At 45.3% G+C, this 16,788-nt stretch overlaps 1 protein-coding gene and 1 non-coding gene across 8 annotated transcripts in view; both read right to left on the bottom strand.

Annotated features, from left to right (window-relative positions):
* Window positions 1-16,788, bottom strand: part of SLC37A3 (solute carrier family 37 member 3) — a 64,023-nt gene that overhangs the window by 28,632 nt on the left and 18,603 nt on the right. For all 7 annotated transcript variants that reach the window (XR_004058022.1, XM_030932841.1, XM_030932843.1 and 4 more), the window contains one exon: window positions 5,450-5,542. Coding sequence is in view for 6 of the 7 variants with exons in the window: in XM_030932841.1 (XP_030788701.1) it covers window positions 5,450-5,542 (93 nt within the window). In the remaining variant the exon portion in view is untranslated. The remainder of the gene's footprint in view (window positions 1-5,449; window positions 5,543-16,788) is intronic.
* On the bottom strand, window positions 11,814-11,915 carry LOC115898502. The gene has a single exon (XR_004058227.1). It is a non-coding gene; the product is annotated as a small nucleolar RNA U13 (small nucleolar RNA).

Raw genomic sequence — 16,788 nt, 5'->3', positions numbered from 1 at the left:
ACAGGAGTTTCACAAACGTTTCATGAAATGGCAGTGGGCTGGATAACAGGGTCAGTAATAAAGTGAAAACAAAAAAGTTATGAAAATAGAAGGAAAAAAATATTTAAAAAAAAAAGGAAATGGCAGTGGGCTTCTGCATACTCTACCACAAACACACCAAAATTCAGGGCAAACTTTGGTTTTACTTGATTCCCTAACTGGAAAAAAATAAATAAGAATGACTCTAATGAAACAAGCACACAAATACATTCCATTTTCTAGACTAGATGAATTCCTACCCATCAGTGATAAGCTCTCCCAAAGGGATTCCTCTTAGCCATCTGCACTCTGGGTTAACATGTGTTACCACACACCCTGCAGTTTCAGTTCCAAACTTGTAAAAAGTGGAATAGAAGGTTCCAGGGCACACTAGCTGCCTGTTGAATCTGACCCTTGGGTTTCATGACATCCCAAGGCAGGGAGAGTAGGAAGGCAGAGACAATAATTAGTTGGAGACAGGTTCTGCCTTCTACTCTCCTCCCACTGAGTGGCAGGAATTAAAATGCTGAGATCATGGCAGGAAGTGAGACTGAAGACCTTAAGGGCCGCAGACTTTGGGTTTCTTCCATAAATATTTAAAATGTCTTGACTTAAAACCTAAATTCAGTTAGGACCAGGTGTTTCTGATAAATTGAGTATCTCTACATCATTAGAAAAACTTGGCTGGGCGTGGCGTCTCACGCCTGTAATCCTAGCACTTTGGGAGAGGGGAGAATTGCTTGAGGCCAATAGTTCAAGACCAAACTGGCCAACATAGCAAGAACCCATCTCTAAAAAAAAAAACATGACCAAGTGCAGTAGCTCACACCTGTAAACCCAGCACTTTGGGAGGCCGAGGTGGGTGGATCACCTGAGGTGAAGAGTTCAAGACCAGCCTGACCGACATGGTGAAACCCTGTCTCTACTTAAAATACAAAAATTAGCCATGCACGGTGGCACGTGCCTGTAATCCCAGCTACTCGGGAGGCTGAGGCAGGAGAATTACTTGAACCCAGGAGCCGGAGCTTGCAGTGAGCCAAGATCGCGCCACTGCACTCCAGCCTAGGCGATAGAGTGAGACTCCATCTCAAAAAAAAAAAAAAAAAAAATGAGAAGATAAATTTAAATATGAATGTTTCTCCCTCATTATCATCAAGCTTCCTCATCCTAAGAGAACCGTGTCAGCCTTAAAGTAGATTCTATGTTGTCTAGCTGCCCCTCACATGGACTTATGCTACACAGAACAAAAGGGATGAAGAAAATCTCAATTCTGCTTCAGATGACATAACAATACATGCTTTTTTTTTTGAGACAGTCTCACTCTGTCGTCTAGGCTGAAATGCAATGGTGCGATCTTGGATCACTGTAGCCTCTGCCTCCTAGGTTCAAGCGATTCTCCTGCCTCAGCCTCCCAAGTAGCTGGGACTACAAGTGTGCACCACCATGCCTGGCTAATTTTTGTATTTTTAGTAGAGATGGGGTTTCACCATGTTGGCTAGACTGGTCTCGAACTCCTGACCTCAGGTGATCCACCCGCCTCAGCCTCCCAAAGTGCTGGGTGGCATTACAGGCGTGAGCCACCGTGCCCCGCCAGAATCAATACACTGTTTTGCTGCAGAAAGCAAAATGACCCTAAGTTACAGAAGGAAGTACAGCTCAAGATAAAAAACCATGACCACTGATTTTTCATGGCACTGATCTTTTATGTCCTAAATCTATTTATTCCTCTAGATGACTCTATAGATGAGGAAACTAAATACCAAAAAAGGTTAAGTTCTACTTTGCAACCAAGTTTAACACAGCTAGTTAATCATGGCAGAGTTGGCCTTTCCAGTAAACTACACTGCCTCTTAAAATGGTCCCTGAAGGAAATGAGTGGCTCCAAGAGAAGCAAGTACCCTGTCACCAGCTCTAGCCAAAGCCCAGTGCCCCTATCTGGGGATTTTATACAGACTAAATGAATGACCAAAGAACCATTCCAACTGTTTCTCTGTTTCCTCTTTGAAGAAAAGATACTCTTAATAATTAAACAGGCCGGGCGCGGTGGCTCAAGCCTGTAATCCCAGCACTTTGGGAGGCCGAGACGGGTGGATCACAAGGTCAGGAGATCGAGACCATCCTGGCTAACACGGTGAAACCCCGTCTCTACTAAAAAATACAAAAAACTAGCCGGGCGAGGTGGCGGGTGCCTGTAGTCCCAGCTGCTCAGGAAGCTGAGGCAGGAGAATGGCGTGAAACCGCGAGGCGGAGATTGCAGTGAGCTGAGATCCGGCCACTGCACTCCAGCCTGGGCGACAGAGCGAGACTCCGTCTCAAAAAAAAAAAAATAATAATAATAATAATAATAATTAAACAAATAGGCTGGGCGCAGTGGCTCATGCCTGTAATCCCACCCAGAACTTTGGGAGGTTGAGGCGGGCGGATAATTTGAGGTCAGGAGTTCGAGACCAGCCTGACCAACATGGTAAAACCCCATCTCTACTAAAAATACAAAAAAAATTAGGAGGGCATGGTGGCACATGTCTGCAGTCCCAGCTACTCGAGAGGCTGAGGCAGAAGAATTGCTTGAACCCAGGGGGCGGAGGCTGCAGTGAGCCGAGATTGTGCCACTGCACTCCAGCCTGGGCAACAGAGCGAGACTCCGTCTCAAAAAAAATAAATAAATACATATATATATACACACACACACACACATATAGGCCAGGTGTGGTAGCTCACGCCTGTAATCCCAGCACTTTGGAAGGCAGAGGTGGGCAGATCAACTGAGGACAGGAGCTCGAGACCAGCCTGGCCAACATGGTGAAACCCCGTCTCTACTAAAAATACAAAAATTAGCTGGGCATGGTGGCGTGCACCTGTAATCCCAGTTACCCAGAAGGCTGAGGCAGGAGAATTGCTGGAACCCGGGAGGCAGAGGCTACAGTGAGGTGAGATCGCGCCACTGCACTCCAGCCTGGGCGACAGAGCAAGTCTGCATCTCAAAACAGAAATAATAAATAAAATAAAATAAATAAATAAATAAAAATAATTAACTAAATAAACATTTAGAAACTACTTCAGGACTTTTACCCAGTATTTCACATTGCCTGAACATTGAGAATTAAAAGGCATTTTTTTTTTTTTTTTTTTTTTTTGAGACGGAGTCTCGCTCTGTCGCCTGGGCTGGAGTGCAGTGGCCGGATCTCAGCTCACTGCAAGCTTCGCCTCCCGGGTTTACGCCATTCTCCTGCCTCAGCCTCCCAAGTAGCTGGGACTACAGGCGCCAGCCACCTCGCCCGGCTAGCTTTTTGTATTTTTTAGTAGAGACGGGGTTTCACTGTGTTAGCCAGGATGGTCTCGATCTCCTGACCTCGTGATCCGCCCGTCTCGGCCTCCCAAAGTGCTGGGATTACAGGCTTGAGCCACCACGCCCGGCCTAAAAGGCGTTTTTAATAAGGCACACTTAAAGACAGCATCTTATATGCTGGGGAGAAAAGGAAGACTACTCTCACAGTCCACGTTCCAGCTGCTGCCACCGTAGGCTCCAGAACTGTAATGTGGGAGCCACCACAGCCGTTCCTACAGCAAGCCAGAGATGTCAGCGGCCTATCCTTATGCTGAATTACTCCTCACCACCATGGAATGTCTCCCAGGATGCTACCTCTCCAGGATCCCACCTTCCTTTTTTTTTTTTTTTGAGACAGAATCTAATTTTGCCATCCAGGCTGGAGTGCAGTGGCACAATCTCAGCTCACTGCAACCTCCTCCTCCTGGGTTCAAGTAATTCTCCTGCCTCAGCCTCCCAAGTAGCTGGGACTACAGGCACCCACATCTGGCTAATTTTTGTATTTTTATTGGAAACGGGGTTTCTTCATGTTGGCCAGGATGGTCTCAAACTCCTGACTCCAAGTTATCCAACCGCCTCGGCTTCCCAAAGTGCTAGGATTACAGGCGTGAGCCCACACCCAACCCCACCTTCCTTACCACTCCACCCCCGCCACCTGGCCCATTCCTCACCCACCTCTGAGGACTGGAAGCCCTAGGGCTCAGGCTTCACACCTCTTCCCTGCCCTCGCCTGTTCCCTTGATCAATTCATGCAGCTTCACAGTTTTGATCTATAAATCATCTAAAAGGGAAGGCGTGGTGGCTCATGCCTGTAATCCCAGCACTTGGGAGGCCAAGGCAGGCAGATCGCCTGAGGTCAGAAGTTTGAGATCAGCCTCAAACTTTTGACCTCAAATTCTCAAATTCTACTAAAAAAATACAAAATTAGCCGGGCGTGGTGGTGCATGCCTGTAATCCCAGCTACTCGGGAGGCTGAGGCAGGAGAATTGCTTGAACCCGGGAGGCTGAGGCAGGAGAATTGCTTGAACCCGGGAAGCGGAGGTTGCAGTGAGCCGAGATCGTGCCATTGCACTCCAGCCTGGGTGACAAGAGCAAAACTCTGTCTCAAAAATAAAAAAAAAATAATAAAGGCCAAGGATGTGTATCTTCAGCCTGAACCTACACCTTGAACTCCGACTCAATGACCAAGCGTCTGCTCTTCATCATCTGGGCAGTAGTGGTCAAATGTAATGCATCCAAAAGTGAGTCCTCAAATCTTTCTATCTCCCCAGTTTCCCCTCCGCCATGACACTTCCACCCTGGAGGTGTTCTTCACACATTTCTCTTACATTCCACATTCAAGAGGGAAAAAATATTGGCTTTACCTCCAACACACTACTAAAATCTACTTTCCTGCAACCTCTGTTACTGCTATGCTGGACCCAAGCCAACATCATCCTTCACCTCCAAAGAACTCAGCTCCCAGAGCAAGTGCGCCTGTCCAAACCTAAGTCAGGTCCTGCCGCTGCTCTGCACAAAACCTTCCAGCAGCTCCCATCGCACTCAAGGTTAAAGCCAAAGCCCCCACAAAGGCACCAAAACCCTACAGATCTGAGCCCCACCACAACTCTGGCCTCACTTCTTACAGCTCTGATCCAAGCACACCGACCTCAGTCACCTGCTTGGGTCTTCACTCAAATGCCCGCTGCCTCCTGAGGTCTCCCAGCTATGCTACTTAAAATTACAACCTCACCCGGGCCCCTTTAGTCCCCCTTCTCTGCTTTATTTTCCTCCATTGCACTTATCACCTTCAAATGCACTCTACAATTTATTTATAGCATTTGGTGACTGTCTCCCCAAGCTCCCCGCCGAAGAACACAGGCTCCATAAAGGCAGGGCATTTTTGTATTGTTCAGGATAAATTCCCATTGACATGTGCTACATGAGCAATAAATACCTGTTGAATGAATTAATAAATGAATGGGAAAAATAAAAAATATAAACTTCAGAAATACTGAACTCTGCCTCGGTCAGCAAATTCAAAATCCCTTACACATTTCGTAAGGCTCAGTGTTGTTTCCTTTTACATTTTTCTTTACCTTTAAACCCCAGAGTTCTAAAACTTACCACAGCATAGGAGAAGAGGAAAATGGTATCCAGTGTTCCGAGGAAAAGAGTCGCTTTCTCTGCACTGGGGAACAAATGGTTGCTGCTCCAGATCTATGGTAAGACAGCAGGAACGGGTCAGTCCCTGTGGAATCTGCTAGGGCTTTCTGTTTCCCAAAGCCCCTTCACAAACACTTCCAAAACACCAGTAATGCTCAAGACCAACTTTTACTTCAAATGCATTTAGAAATAACTAGTATAGCCGGGCGCGGTGGCTCACACCTGTAATCCCAACACTTTGGGAAGCCGAGGCAGGCAGATCACCTTAGGTCAGGAGTTTGAGACCAGCCTGACCAACATGGAGAAAGCCCATCTCTACTAAAAATACAAAATTAGTTGGGCGTGGTGGCACATGCCTGTAATCCCAGCTACTTGGGAGGCTGAGGCACAAGAATTGCTTGAACCCAGGAGGCGGAGGTTGCAGTGAGCAGAGATCGCACCATTGCACTCCAGCCTGGACAACGAGAGCAAAATTCTGTCTCAAAAAAGAAAAGAAAAGAAATAACTAGTTTTTTTTTTTTGCTTTTATTATTTTTAAATGACACATAATAATTGTACATATTAAGGGAGTAGAGTGTGATATTTCAACATATATGCAACATGCAATGATCAAATCAGGGCAATTAACCTATCACCTCAAACATGTATCATTAGAATGCCCAAACGCTAGTGACTCAGTCAATTAAGTGAGAAAGTGGGGCAGTAAGTTTAAAAGCAGACATTTATAAAAAATAAATTCTGATTATAATCTTTTTGTTTGGCAGAATTCAATATCCAATCAATTAGAAATTATGCCTACCATCTAGGGCCATACCACCCTGAAAGCATGCGATCTCATCTGATACAGCTAGTTAAGTGGGGTCAGGCCTGGTTACTACTTGGATGGGAGAAATTAAGTCTAACTCCATCTAAGGAAACATTTTATAATACTCTTCAAAAATAATTTCCTACTGATCAGTGGTTGCCTAGGGCTGAGGGAAGCAAGAAGGGCTAACAAGGGGTAAAGAGAATCTAGGGGGTGATGTTCTATATCTTGGAATAGTTACAACACTGTATGTGTTTATCAAAAACTGTAGAACTGTATACTAAAAAGGTAATTATAAATCACATCTTGATTTTTAAAATGAAAAAAAGTGTCCTTCATTAACCTACTTCAATCAAATCACAATGTCTTGCCAACTTTATTATCTTTCTAGTCTGGTACTCAGAAAACTTATAATCCCAACTCTATGCTTAAGAATTTGTTGCCCTACAGGAGAATGGTGTGAACCCAAGAGGCGGAGCTTGAAGTGAGCCGAGATCGTGCCACTGCACTACAGCCCGGGTGACAAGAGCGATACTCCGTCTCAAAAAAAAAAAAAAAAAAAGAAGAATTTGTTGCCCTAGAGAGCCACTTATCCCAATACTTCTCAGCTTCTTCATAGGCACACATAGAAAACGATCTTCGTACAACACACTGGGGTAAACTGAAGAAGATGTTCAAGGTCAGAGTTAATTGGACTGGGAATATCCACCAGTCTAAAATCAGGAGGAGGCTATCCCAAGCCCCACCTAGCAACCCCAGGAGCTTAGGGAAGGGAGATCGCATCCCACCTACAACCCAATCATGACAAAACAGCTGAGCAGCTCTCAGAGTACCACAGTGGCCAGTCTGTAGAACCACAAAACGAGTTAAGTTCTATTTTTATTATTTTTTTATTTTTTTGAGATGGAGTCTCACTCCATTGCCCAGGCTGGAGGGCAGTGGCGTGATCCTGGCTCACTGCAACCTCCACTTCCTGGGTGCAAGGGATTCTCCTGCCTCAGCCTCCCTCAGCTAGGACTACAGGCACGTGCCACCATGCCCAGATAGTTTTTGTATTTTTAGTAGAGGTGGGGTTTTGCCATGTTGACCATGCTGGTCTTGAAATCCCGACCTCAAGTGATTTGCCAGCCTCCACCTCCCAAAGTGCTGAGATTACAGGCGTGAACCACTGCACCCAGCCGAGACCTAGGTTCTTTCTAACTGCAAAATGCCATGTATGATTCTGCAGGATGTTTATATTCTTCAGCTGTGTTGAAATGAATCCAGTTTTTTAACTTCCTTTAGGATAAGAACCAAGTCTTACACATATTTATACAGGGTCTAACAGTGAAAATAACCCATGGTTATTTTGTCAGTATCTTTTGTAATGAATTAAATAATGTCCATTCATTTTCATTTTAAAGAAAGAGGAGCAGGATATACGAAACCAGGCCATGAGAGGAACCACTGAAGGAAATGGAAATATAAATTTATGCTGAAAAAGAGAGACACAGGGGATCTGTGAAAAGTTATCCTCAACTTTATGAAGGGCCAGTGGTGGAAAAAAGATCTGAGTTAGTTTACAGAACTTTCAAAAATGTAATGGGCTGCTTCACGGTGTAGTGAATTTCCCCCACAACAGACATCCCTGAGGGAAACGGGAAGGTAATTTCTCAAAGATACAGAAGGGGTTCTTCAACAGGATGGGAGATGGACCAGATCATAGCCCTCCAACTGTGGTCCACGGAACTCGGGTAGACGGAGAGGCCTCCAGAGCCTTCCTCCAAGGGGGTCTGCAAGGTCAAAATTATTTGCACCACATTAAAATGTGATGTCCTTTCGACTTTGTTCCCTTCTGCACTGGAGAGGAACTGCCGCACCTTAGCATAAGCCAAGGCAGTAATGCCAGACAGCACTAGTAATCACCATATTGCTCACTGCAACATCCTCACAATAAAAAACCAAAAAAGGACTGGGCGGCTCACACCTGTAATCCCGGCACTTTGGGAGGCCCAGGAGGGTGGATCACTTGAAGTCAAAAGTTCAAGACCAGCCTGACCAACATGGTGAAACCCCATCTCTGCTAAAATTATAAAAATTAGCTGGGTGTGGTGGCAGGTGCTTGCAATCCCAGCTACTCGGGAAGCTGAGGCAGTAGAATTCCTTGAACCTGAGAGGAGGAGGTTGCACTGAACTGAGATTGTGCCACTGTACTTCAGCCTGGGTGACAGAGTGAGACTCTATCTCAAAAAAAAAAAAAAAAAGCCAGTGTCACATAAGACTGTCCTTCACGAAGCAGTAAAAATTTTTAATTTTATAAACTGTAGGTCCTTGAGTAAAATAATTTTTCTTTTTCTTTTCTTTTTTTTTTTTTTTTTTTTTTTGAGACACAGCCTCACTCTTGTCGCCCGGGCTTGAGTGCAGTGGTGGGATCTCGGCTCACTGCAACCTCTGCCTCCCGGGTTCAGACGATTCTCCTGCCTCAGGCTCCTGAGTAGTTGAAATTACAGGCACGTGCCACCATGCCCAGCTAATTTTTGTAATTTTAGTAGAGACAGGGTTTCACCATGTTGGTCAGGCTGATCTCAAACTCCTGACCTCGTGATCTGCTCCCCTCAGCCTCCCAAAGTGCTGGAATTACAGGAGTGAGCCACTGCATCCGGCCAATAATTTTTCATATTCTGTGTCAGTAAGTAGAAAGTCTGCAAGAATCACTTCTGCTACCAAAGCAGCTGGAACCTATTTTGACTTGAAAGACTGAAAAACCAAACACCGCATGTTCTCACTCATAGGTGGGAACTGAACAATGAGATCACTTGGACTCGGGAAGGGGAACATCACACACTGGGGCCTATCACGGGGAGGGGGGAGGGGGGAGGAGGGAGGGATTGCATTGGGGAGTTATACATGATATAAATGATGAATTGATGGGTGCTGACGAGTTGATGGGTGCAGCACACCAACATGGCATAAGTATACATATGTAACAAACCTGCACGTTATGCACATGTACCCTAGAACTTAAAGTATAAGAAAAAAAAAAAAAAAAAAAAAGAAAGACTGAGAAACTAGTTACTCAGATTTGAGTATTTGGCAGGGATTGCCTCAGACATGAATGAAATGAGCCTGTCACTTTAAAGATCCAAAGAACAACACAGACCAATGGATCTTAATGTACGAGTATTCCAAAGTGCACCGATACAGTTTCAGATTCCATCACCGGAACTAATTTTTAAGAAATTATCACTTATCCAAATTTTGCTGTAGTACCAAAGACAAATGAACATCCACAACTAGCTGAAAAGGCTACAAAAACACTTCCCTCTTTTCTAACTTCAAACCTGTGAAAAGGTCAAATTTTCTTCCTATGTTTCAAAGAATTTTTTTTTTTTTGAGATGGGGTCTCATTATGTTGCCCAGGTTGCTCTTGAAATCCTAGGCTCAAGCGATCCAGCAATAGCTTCCTGAGTATGTGGGTCTACAGACACACCCCACCATGCCCAGCTAAAGATCTTTGAATAGGCCGGTCGCGGTGGCTCAAGCCTGTAATCCCAGCACTTTGGGAGGCCGAGACGGGCGGATCACGAGGTCAGCAGATCGAGACCATACTGGCTAACACGGTGAAACCCCATCTCTACTAAAAATACAAAAAACTAGCCGGGCGAGGTGGCGGGCGCCTGTAGTCCCAGCTACTCAGGAGGCTGAGGCAGGAGAATGGTGTAAACCCGGGAGGCGGAGCTTGCAGTGAGCTGAGATCCAGCCACTGCACTCCAGCTTGGGAGACAGAGCAAGACTCCATCTCAAATTAAAAAAAAAAAAAAAAAAAAAAAAGATCTTTGAATAAACTCTGCAACACACTGAATTCAAAGGAGACATGAAAACCCACTATCTCCTATTAACAGACATGAAATGATGTGCAAAACTGTAAAACAATGCTACTCATTATTTTGTTTTGAAAAAGTCATTTTTCAGATGTTATTTATGTCAATATTTATTGACTTATTTAATTCATTAAAATGCAATCCCAAAAACTCCAATGTATTTTTTAAATTCTCAGCTTTAATTTCTAAACTAGTATCTATAGATATAAACCCATATAACCAAAAACATTTTGGGGTCCTATGACCAAAAAGCTAGAAAATGCTTGGACTAAATCATTTCTGAGGTACTTACTAATTACAATATCCTGGCATTTCTGAGATGGGTTGTTACAGAAAGAAATTTTGATTTTAGGCCAGGTACAGTGGCTCATGCCTACCATCCCAAGCACTCTGGGAGGCCGAGACAGGTCAGTCACTTGAGGTCAGGAGTTTGAGACCAGCCTGGCCAACATGGCAAAGCCCCATCTCTACGAAAAAATATAAAAACTAGCCAGGCGCGGTGGCATGTGCCTGTAGGCCCAGCTACTCGTGAGACTGAGGCAGAAGAACTGCTTGAACCCAGAGACGCAGAGGTTGCAGTGAGCTGAGATTATGCCACTATACTCCAGCCTGAGTGACAAAGCAAGACACAATCTCAAAAAAAAAAAAAAAAAAATTGATTTTAGAATATTTAAAGAGGCTGGGTGCAGTAGCTCATGCTTATAATCCAACACTCTGGGAGGCCTAGGCAGGAGGATCCCTTGAGACCAGGAGTTCAAGACCAGCATAGGCAACATGGTGAGAACCGCCCCCCATCTCTACAAAAATAAAAATAAATTACCTGGGCATGGAGGTGCACACCTGTAGTGCCAGAGTACAGGAGGCTGAGATGGGGAGATCGCTTGAGCCCAGGACTTCAAGGCTGCAGTGAGCTATGATCATGCCACTACTCCAGCCTGAGCAACAGCGCAAGACCCCGTCTTAAAAAACAAACAAGGCCGGCGCGGTGGCTTACGCCTGAAATCCCAGCACTTTGGGAGACCGAGATGGGGGGATCATGAGGCCAGGAGTTTGAGACCAGCCTGGCCAATATGGTGAAACCCCATCTCTATTAAAAATACAAAAATTAGCCAGGTGTGGTGGCACGCGCCTGTAGTCCCAGCTACTCAGGAGGTTGAGGCAGAAGAATCGCTTCAACCCAGGAGGCAAAAGTTGCAGTGAGCCAAGATTGTGCCACTGCACTCCGGCCTGGGTGACAGATCAAGACTGCACCTCAAAAAAACAAAAAGAAAAAAAAAAAACAGGCCGGGCACAGTGGCTTATGCTTGTAATCCTAGCACTTTGGAAGGCAGGGGCACGTGGATTGCCTGAGCTCAGGAGTTCAAGTTCGAGACCAGCCTGGGCAACACGGTGAACCCTCATCTCTACTAAAATACAAAAATTCAGCTGGGCATGGCGGTGTGCACCTGTAATCCCAGCTACCCCGTAGACTTAGGAGAATTTGCTTGAACCTGGGAGGCAGAAATTGCAGTGAACTGAGAGAGCGCCATTGCACTCCAGCCTGAGATACAGGGCAAGACTCCGTCTCAAAAAAAAAAAAAAAAAAAAATTAAATTTAAAAGAATATTAAAGAGAAAAATCGCAATCAGCAATTTTAAAAAATATCTTTATTTTTAATCCATGTCAAATGGGTAATGTGCCCACGTTGTAACAAGGTCCAAGGGTGGCACATCTCACACGTGTGTGAATACTCAATAATCCAGCTTATGAACTACAGAAGAATCAAAGAAATATATCTTTAACAAAAAATAAAATCCCCAAATCATAAACAAATAATAAAGTGTGATTCCAAAGCAGTGGAACTAATTTCTGGGTGGCTTCTGGAACCAATCTGGTTACTTTAATGCCACTTCACGCATACTTTGAAGACGCGTTCTATCCAAGATGAGAAAGCAGTGCAGGCTCACACAGCTGACATCAAACAGTATTTTCAGCAACACCAATCTGGGGTCCTAAATGTCTTCAATTAGAGTGACATTCCCACATTTTCCCTGCAACCACAGTCTTCCATCCTTGTGTGCCCACCAGACTCATCAGGACCCATGATTAAGCCCTGCTGGGTACCCGCACCAATGTGAGCTAGAGACAAGGACCTTATTAAGCAGCTGCTCAAAGTTGTAGGTTTTCTTTACTCCTCTAAGAAGTTACCGAAAACTCCCTGCAGGTGTGGCTTTTGCAAGAATTAACAGATTTTAAACAGCTTTTTTTCTCCTTCACTGCCAGAATTCAGTTGAAATATATTTTTTGACTGTTGACTTAAATGGAAAACAAAACCGAACCAAAAACTAAAAGAAGAAAGTAGGATAACAAACAGATGCAGGAAACAGGGTAACAGAAAAAAGCCTAGAGAAGAAAGTTAACATCAATAACATAGCTCAGATCAGGATGACTATACTACTTGGTTAGTCATGTTCCAGTTATTCATAGTGAACCATCCAATGTTTAATGGAAGTCACCAATACAACTAAGTCAACATGCTAAATGTGATTCAACCTGGTCTGAGCGTACATTTGATATGAACTTGTCAGCCTGAATGTACTGCAGGGTTTTCTTGTATTGTGCTGGGGGGACTATATAAGCTACTACACTTGCTCGATGTGAGGTACTTCCTGTGCACACACTAAAGGTCCCTGTGCGGGTTTCCCAGGTGAGAATGTTTATAACAGAATAAGGGCTATGCAGGAGGACAGGGGAGGCTCACTAACACGGAAGGGCTTCCTCAAAGTGGTGAGCAGAGGATGGACGATAGGCCAACTTATGCATGTGGTTCTTTGCACAAGGCAGAGTGGAACATGTTTACGTGGGAATCTACCAAGTAGCTGTGCATAAGGTTGAGATGGAATCTCCAAAGACACTTTTTGGAACAGGGTCTTGCTCTGTCACCCAACCTGGAGTGCAGTGGCACAAACATGGCTCACTGCAGCCTTGACCTCCAGAGACCAAATCATCCTCCCACCTCAGCCTCCTAAGTAGCTGGGAGTACAGATATGTGCCACCATACCCAGCTAATTTTTTTTTTTTTTTTTTTTTGAGACAGTCTCACTCTGTCACCCAGGCTGGAGTGCAATGGCATGATCTCAGCTCACTGCAAACTCCACCTCCCGGGTTCAAGCCATTCTCCTGCCTCAGCCTCCCAAGAAGCTGGGACTACAGACATGCACCACTATACCCAGCTAATTTTTATATTTTCAGTAGAGATGGAGTGTCGCCATGTTGGCCAGGCTGCTCTCAAACTCCTAACCTCAAGTGATCTGCCCGCCTCGGCCTCCCAAAGTGTTTTTTTGTTTTTTTGTGTGTTTTTTTTTCATTTTTGTAGAGACAGTGGTCTCTCTATGTTGCCCAGACTAGTCTCAAACTCCTGGGCTCAAGCAATCCTCCTGCCTAGGCCTCCCAAAGTGGTGGGATTACAGGCCTGAGCCATCGCGCCTGGCCCAAGACACTTTAAATTCTTCTTCCTTCTCCTGGGGATAATTTTAGATTCTCTAGCACCATTCTCATGTAAGAACTGTACATATTTTTATTATAGATTTTAGCTGAGTTGTTCTCAAATATAAGATCTAGTGATTATTATCTACAGACATAGATTTTATGTTTATTATGTTTACTTACCATTTCCAACGTTTGTCCATGTCAGTGGATCCATTATAAGTTCTAAAGGTAACAGAGACTGTGTTTGCTGAACTCTTTTTGTAAAACACCCAGAGCTAAGCATAAAAATGAAAGCTATAAAAGGTACTTTTTAGGATGCTACTTAGAGCACTTAAGAAATGTTTTTCTGTTAAACTTTCTAACTTTTAAAAATATATAAGCGGCCGGGCGCGGTGGCTCAAGCCTGTAATCCCAGCACTTTGGGAGGCCGAGACGGGCGGATCATGAGGTCAGGAGATCGAGACCATCCTGGTTAATACGGTGAAACCCCGTCTCTACTAAAAAAAATACAAAAAACTAGCCGGGCGACAAGGCGGGCGCCTGTAGTCCCAGCTACTCGGGAGGCTGAGACAGGAGAATGGCGTGAACCCGGGAGGCGGAGCTTGCAGTGAGCTGAGAGCCGGCCACTGCACTCCAGCCTGGGTGGCAGAGCAAGACTCCGTCTCAAAAAAATAAAAAATAAAAATAAAAAAATAAAAATATATAAGCAAAATATTTATTTAGCTGGCCATGATGGCACACACCTGTAGTCCCAGCTACTCAGGAGGCTGAGACAGGAGGATCGTTTGAGTCCAGGAGTTCAAGTATGGCCTGGGCAACATAGCAAGAGCCCTATCTCTTAAAAAATAATTTAACAACCTTTTAAAATTAAAAATTAATGAAAGAGGCCTCTGGGCCTGGCCTCTTCCAGACTTCATACCACACCGGCCTCTTCCCTTTGCTGAGTTTACCTCATATCCTCTCACTGGAATAAATTACAGCCACATGTACGCTATGTTGAGTCCTCCTAGTTAATCACCAAACTGGGGGTGGTCTTGGGAACCCCCAACCCAGTTACTTAAAAATAAAGGCAGCCTTAGGCAATCCAACTGGAAATCTAGCGCCTAAATGAAATCCTCTTTTTCTCTATATTGTTCAGGCTGTACCTGAAATCCCACAATTAGTGCTCAGTGTCACTAAACTACAGCTGAAGGAGCCAAGAATGTTTTGCCTAAACAGAAACTTACAGAGACAGGGAGGAATTTTCTTCAAAAGCTGAATAAAAATGTAAGCATCCACCTCACACAACAGCAAGTTTCTTCTGCCTAGAACTACTGAAGCAGAAGCTGGATGGTTATCTTCCAAGAATGACAAAGAAAGATTCCAATCTGGGAGGGTAGGGTGCATGATCTCTCTACGACCACTTCCATCTTTAAGATTTATGATCTGGGCCAGGGGCGGTGACTCACACCTGTAATCCCAGCACTTTGGGAGGCTGAGGCAGGAGGATCACGAGGTCAAGAGATCAAGACCATCCTGGCCAACATGGTGAAACCCTGTCTCTACTAAAAAATACAAAAAGTAGCCGGGCATGGTGGCGGGCGCCTGTAGTCCCCAGCTACTCGGGAGGCTGATGCAGGAGAATCGCTTGAACCTGGGAGGTAGATGTTGCAGTGAGCCGAGATCACACCACTGCACTCCAGCCTGGCAAAAGGGTAAGACTCCATCTCAAAAAAAAAAAAAAAGATTTATGACTCTAGCCAGGGGCAGAGGCTCAGGCCTGTAATACCAACACCATGGGAGGCTGAGGCAGGCAGATCACTTGAGGTCAGGACATGGCGAAACCCCTTCTCTACGAAAAATACAAAAATTAGCTGGGTGTCGTGGTGCATGCCTGTAATCCCAGCTACTTGGGAGGCTTGAACCCCAGAGGTGGAGGTTGCAGTGAGCCAAGATTGCGCCTTACTTCAAGGCACATAAGCAAGATACAAACAAATGAAACACGCTGGGCGCAATGGCTCATACCTGTAACCCTAAAACTTTGGGAAGCCAAGGACGGAAGATGGCTTGAGTCCAGGAGTTCAAGACCAGCCTGGGCAACAGGGCAAGAGGGTGTCTCTACAAAAAAATTTTTTTTTTTTTTTTTTTTGAGAAGGAGTCTTGCTCTGTAGCCCAGGCTGGAGTGCAGTGGCCGGATCTCAGCTCACTGCAAGCTCCGCCTCCCGGGTTCACGCCATTCTCCTGCCTCAGCCTCCGGAGTAGCTGGGACTATAGGCGCCCGCCACCTCGCCCGTCTAGTTTTTTGTATTTTTTAGTAGAGACGGGGTTTCACCGTGTTAGCCAGGATGGTCTCGATCTCCTGACCTCGTGATCCGCCCGTCTCGGCCTCCCAAAGTGCTGGGATTACAGGCTTGAGCCACCGCGCCCGGCCCCAAAAAAATTTAAAGTAAAAAAACAGACAGGCTGGGTGTGGTGGCTCACACCTATAATCCCAGACTTTGGGAGACCGAGGAGGGCAGATCATGAGGTCAGGAGATAGCGACCATCCTGACTAACAGGGTGAAACCCCATCTCTACTAAAAATACAAAAAAAAATTAGCCGGGCGAGATGGCGGGCGCCTGCAGTCCCAGCTACACGGGAAGCTGAGGCAGGAGAATGGCGTGAACCCGGGAGGCGGAGCTTGCAGTGAGCCGAGATGGCGCCGCGCCACGGCACTCCAGCCAGGGCGACAGAGCGAGACTCTGTCTCCAAAAAAAGAAAAAGAAACAATTAGAAAATATTGAAATACCAAGATATTACAATATGCAATACACAGTGTACAAGAGTTTAGTGAAGGGAAACATTAGAAGTTGGGGAAAAACTTGATTGAAAACATGGCATTTTCCCCAGGTGCGATGGCTCACATTATAATCCCAGCATTTTGGGAGGCCAAGGCAGGTGGATCACTTGAGCTCAGGAGTTCAAGACCAGCCTGGGGAAATGGTGAAACCCCATCTCAAAAACAAAAAAAAAAAGATTAGCCGGGCATGGTGGTGAGTGCCTGTAGTCCCAGCTACTCAGGGGGCTGAGGTGGGAGGATTGCTTGAGCCCAGAAGGTGGAGATTGCAGAGATGTTTCCTGAGATATCGTGCCACTGCACTCCAGCCTGGGCAACAGAAAGATACCGTTTCAAAAAAAAAAAAAAAGT

The sequence above is a fragment of the Rhinopithecus roxellana genome, chromosome 6, assembly GCF_007565055.1.
Source record: "Rhinopithecus roxellana isolate Shanxi Qingling chromosome 6, ASM756505v1, whole genome shotgun sequence".
Taxonomy (NCBI): domain Eukaryota; kingdom Metazoa; phylum Chordata; class Mammalia; order Primates; family Cercopithecidae; genus Rhinopithecus; species Rhinopithecus roxellana.
The sequence above is the reverse complement of the archived record's forward strand: the minus strand, read 5'-3'. Positions and strand labels throughout refer to the sequence as shown.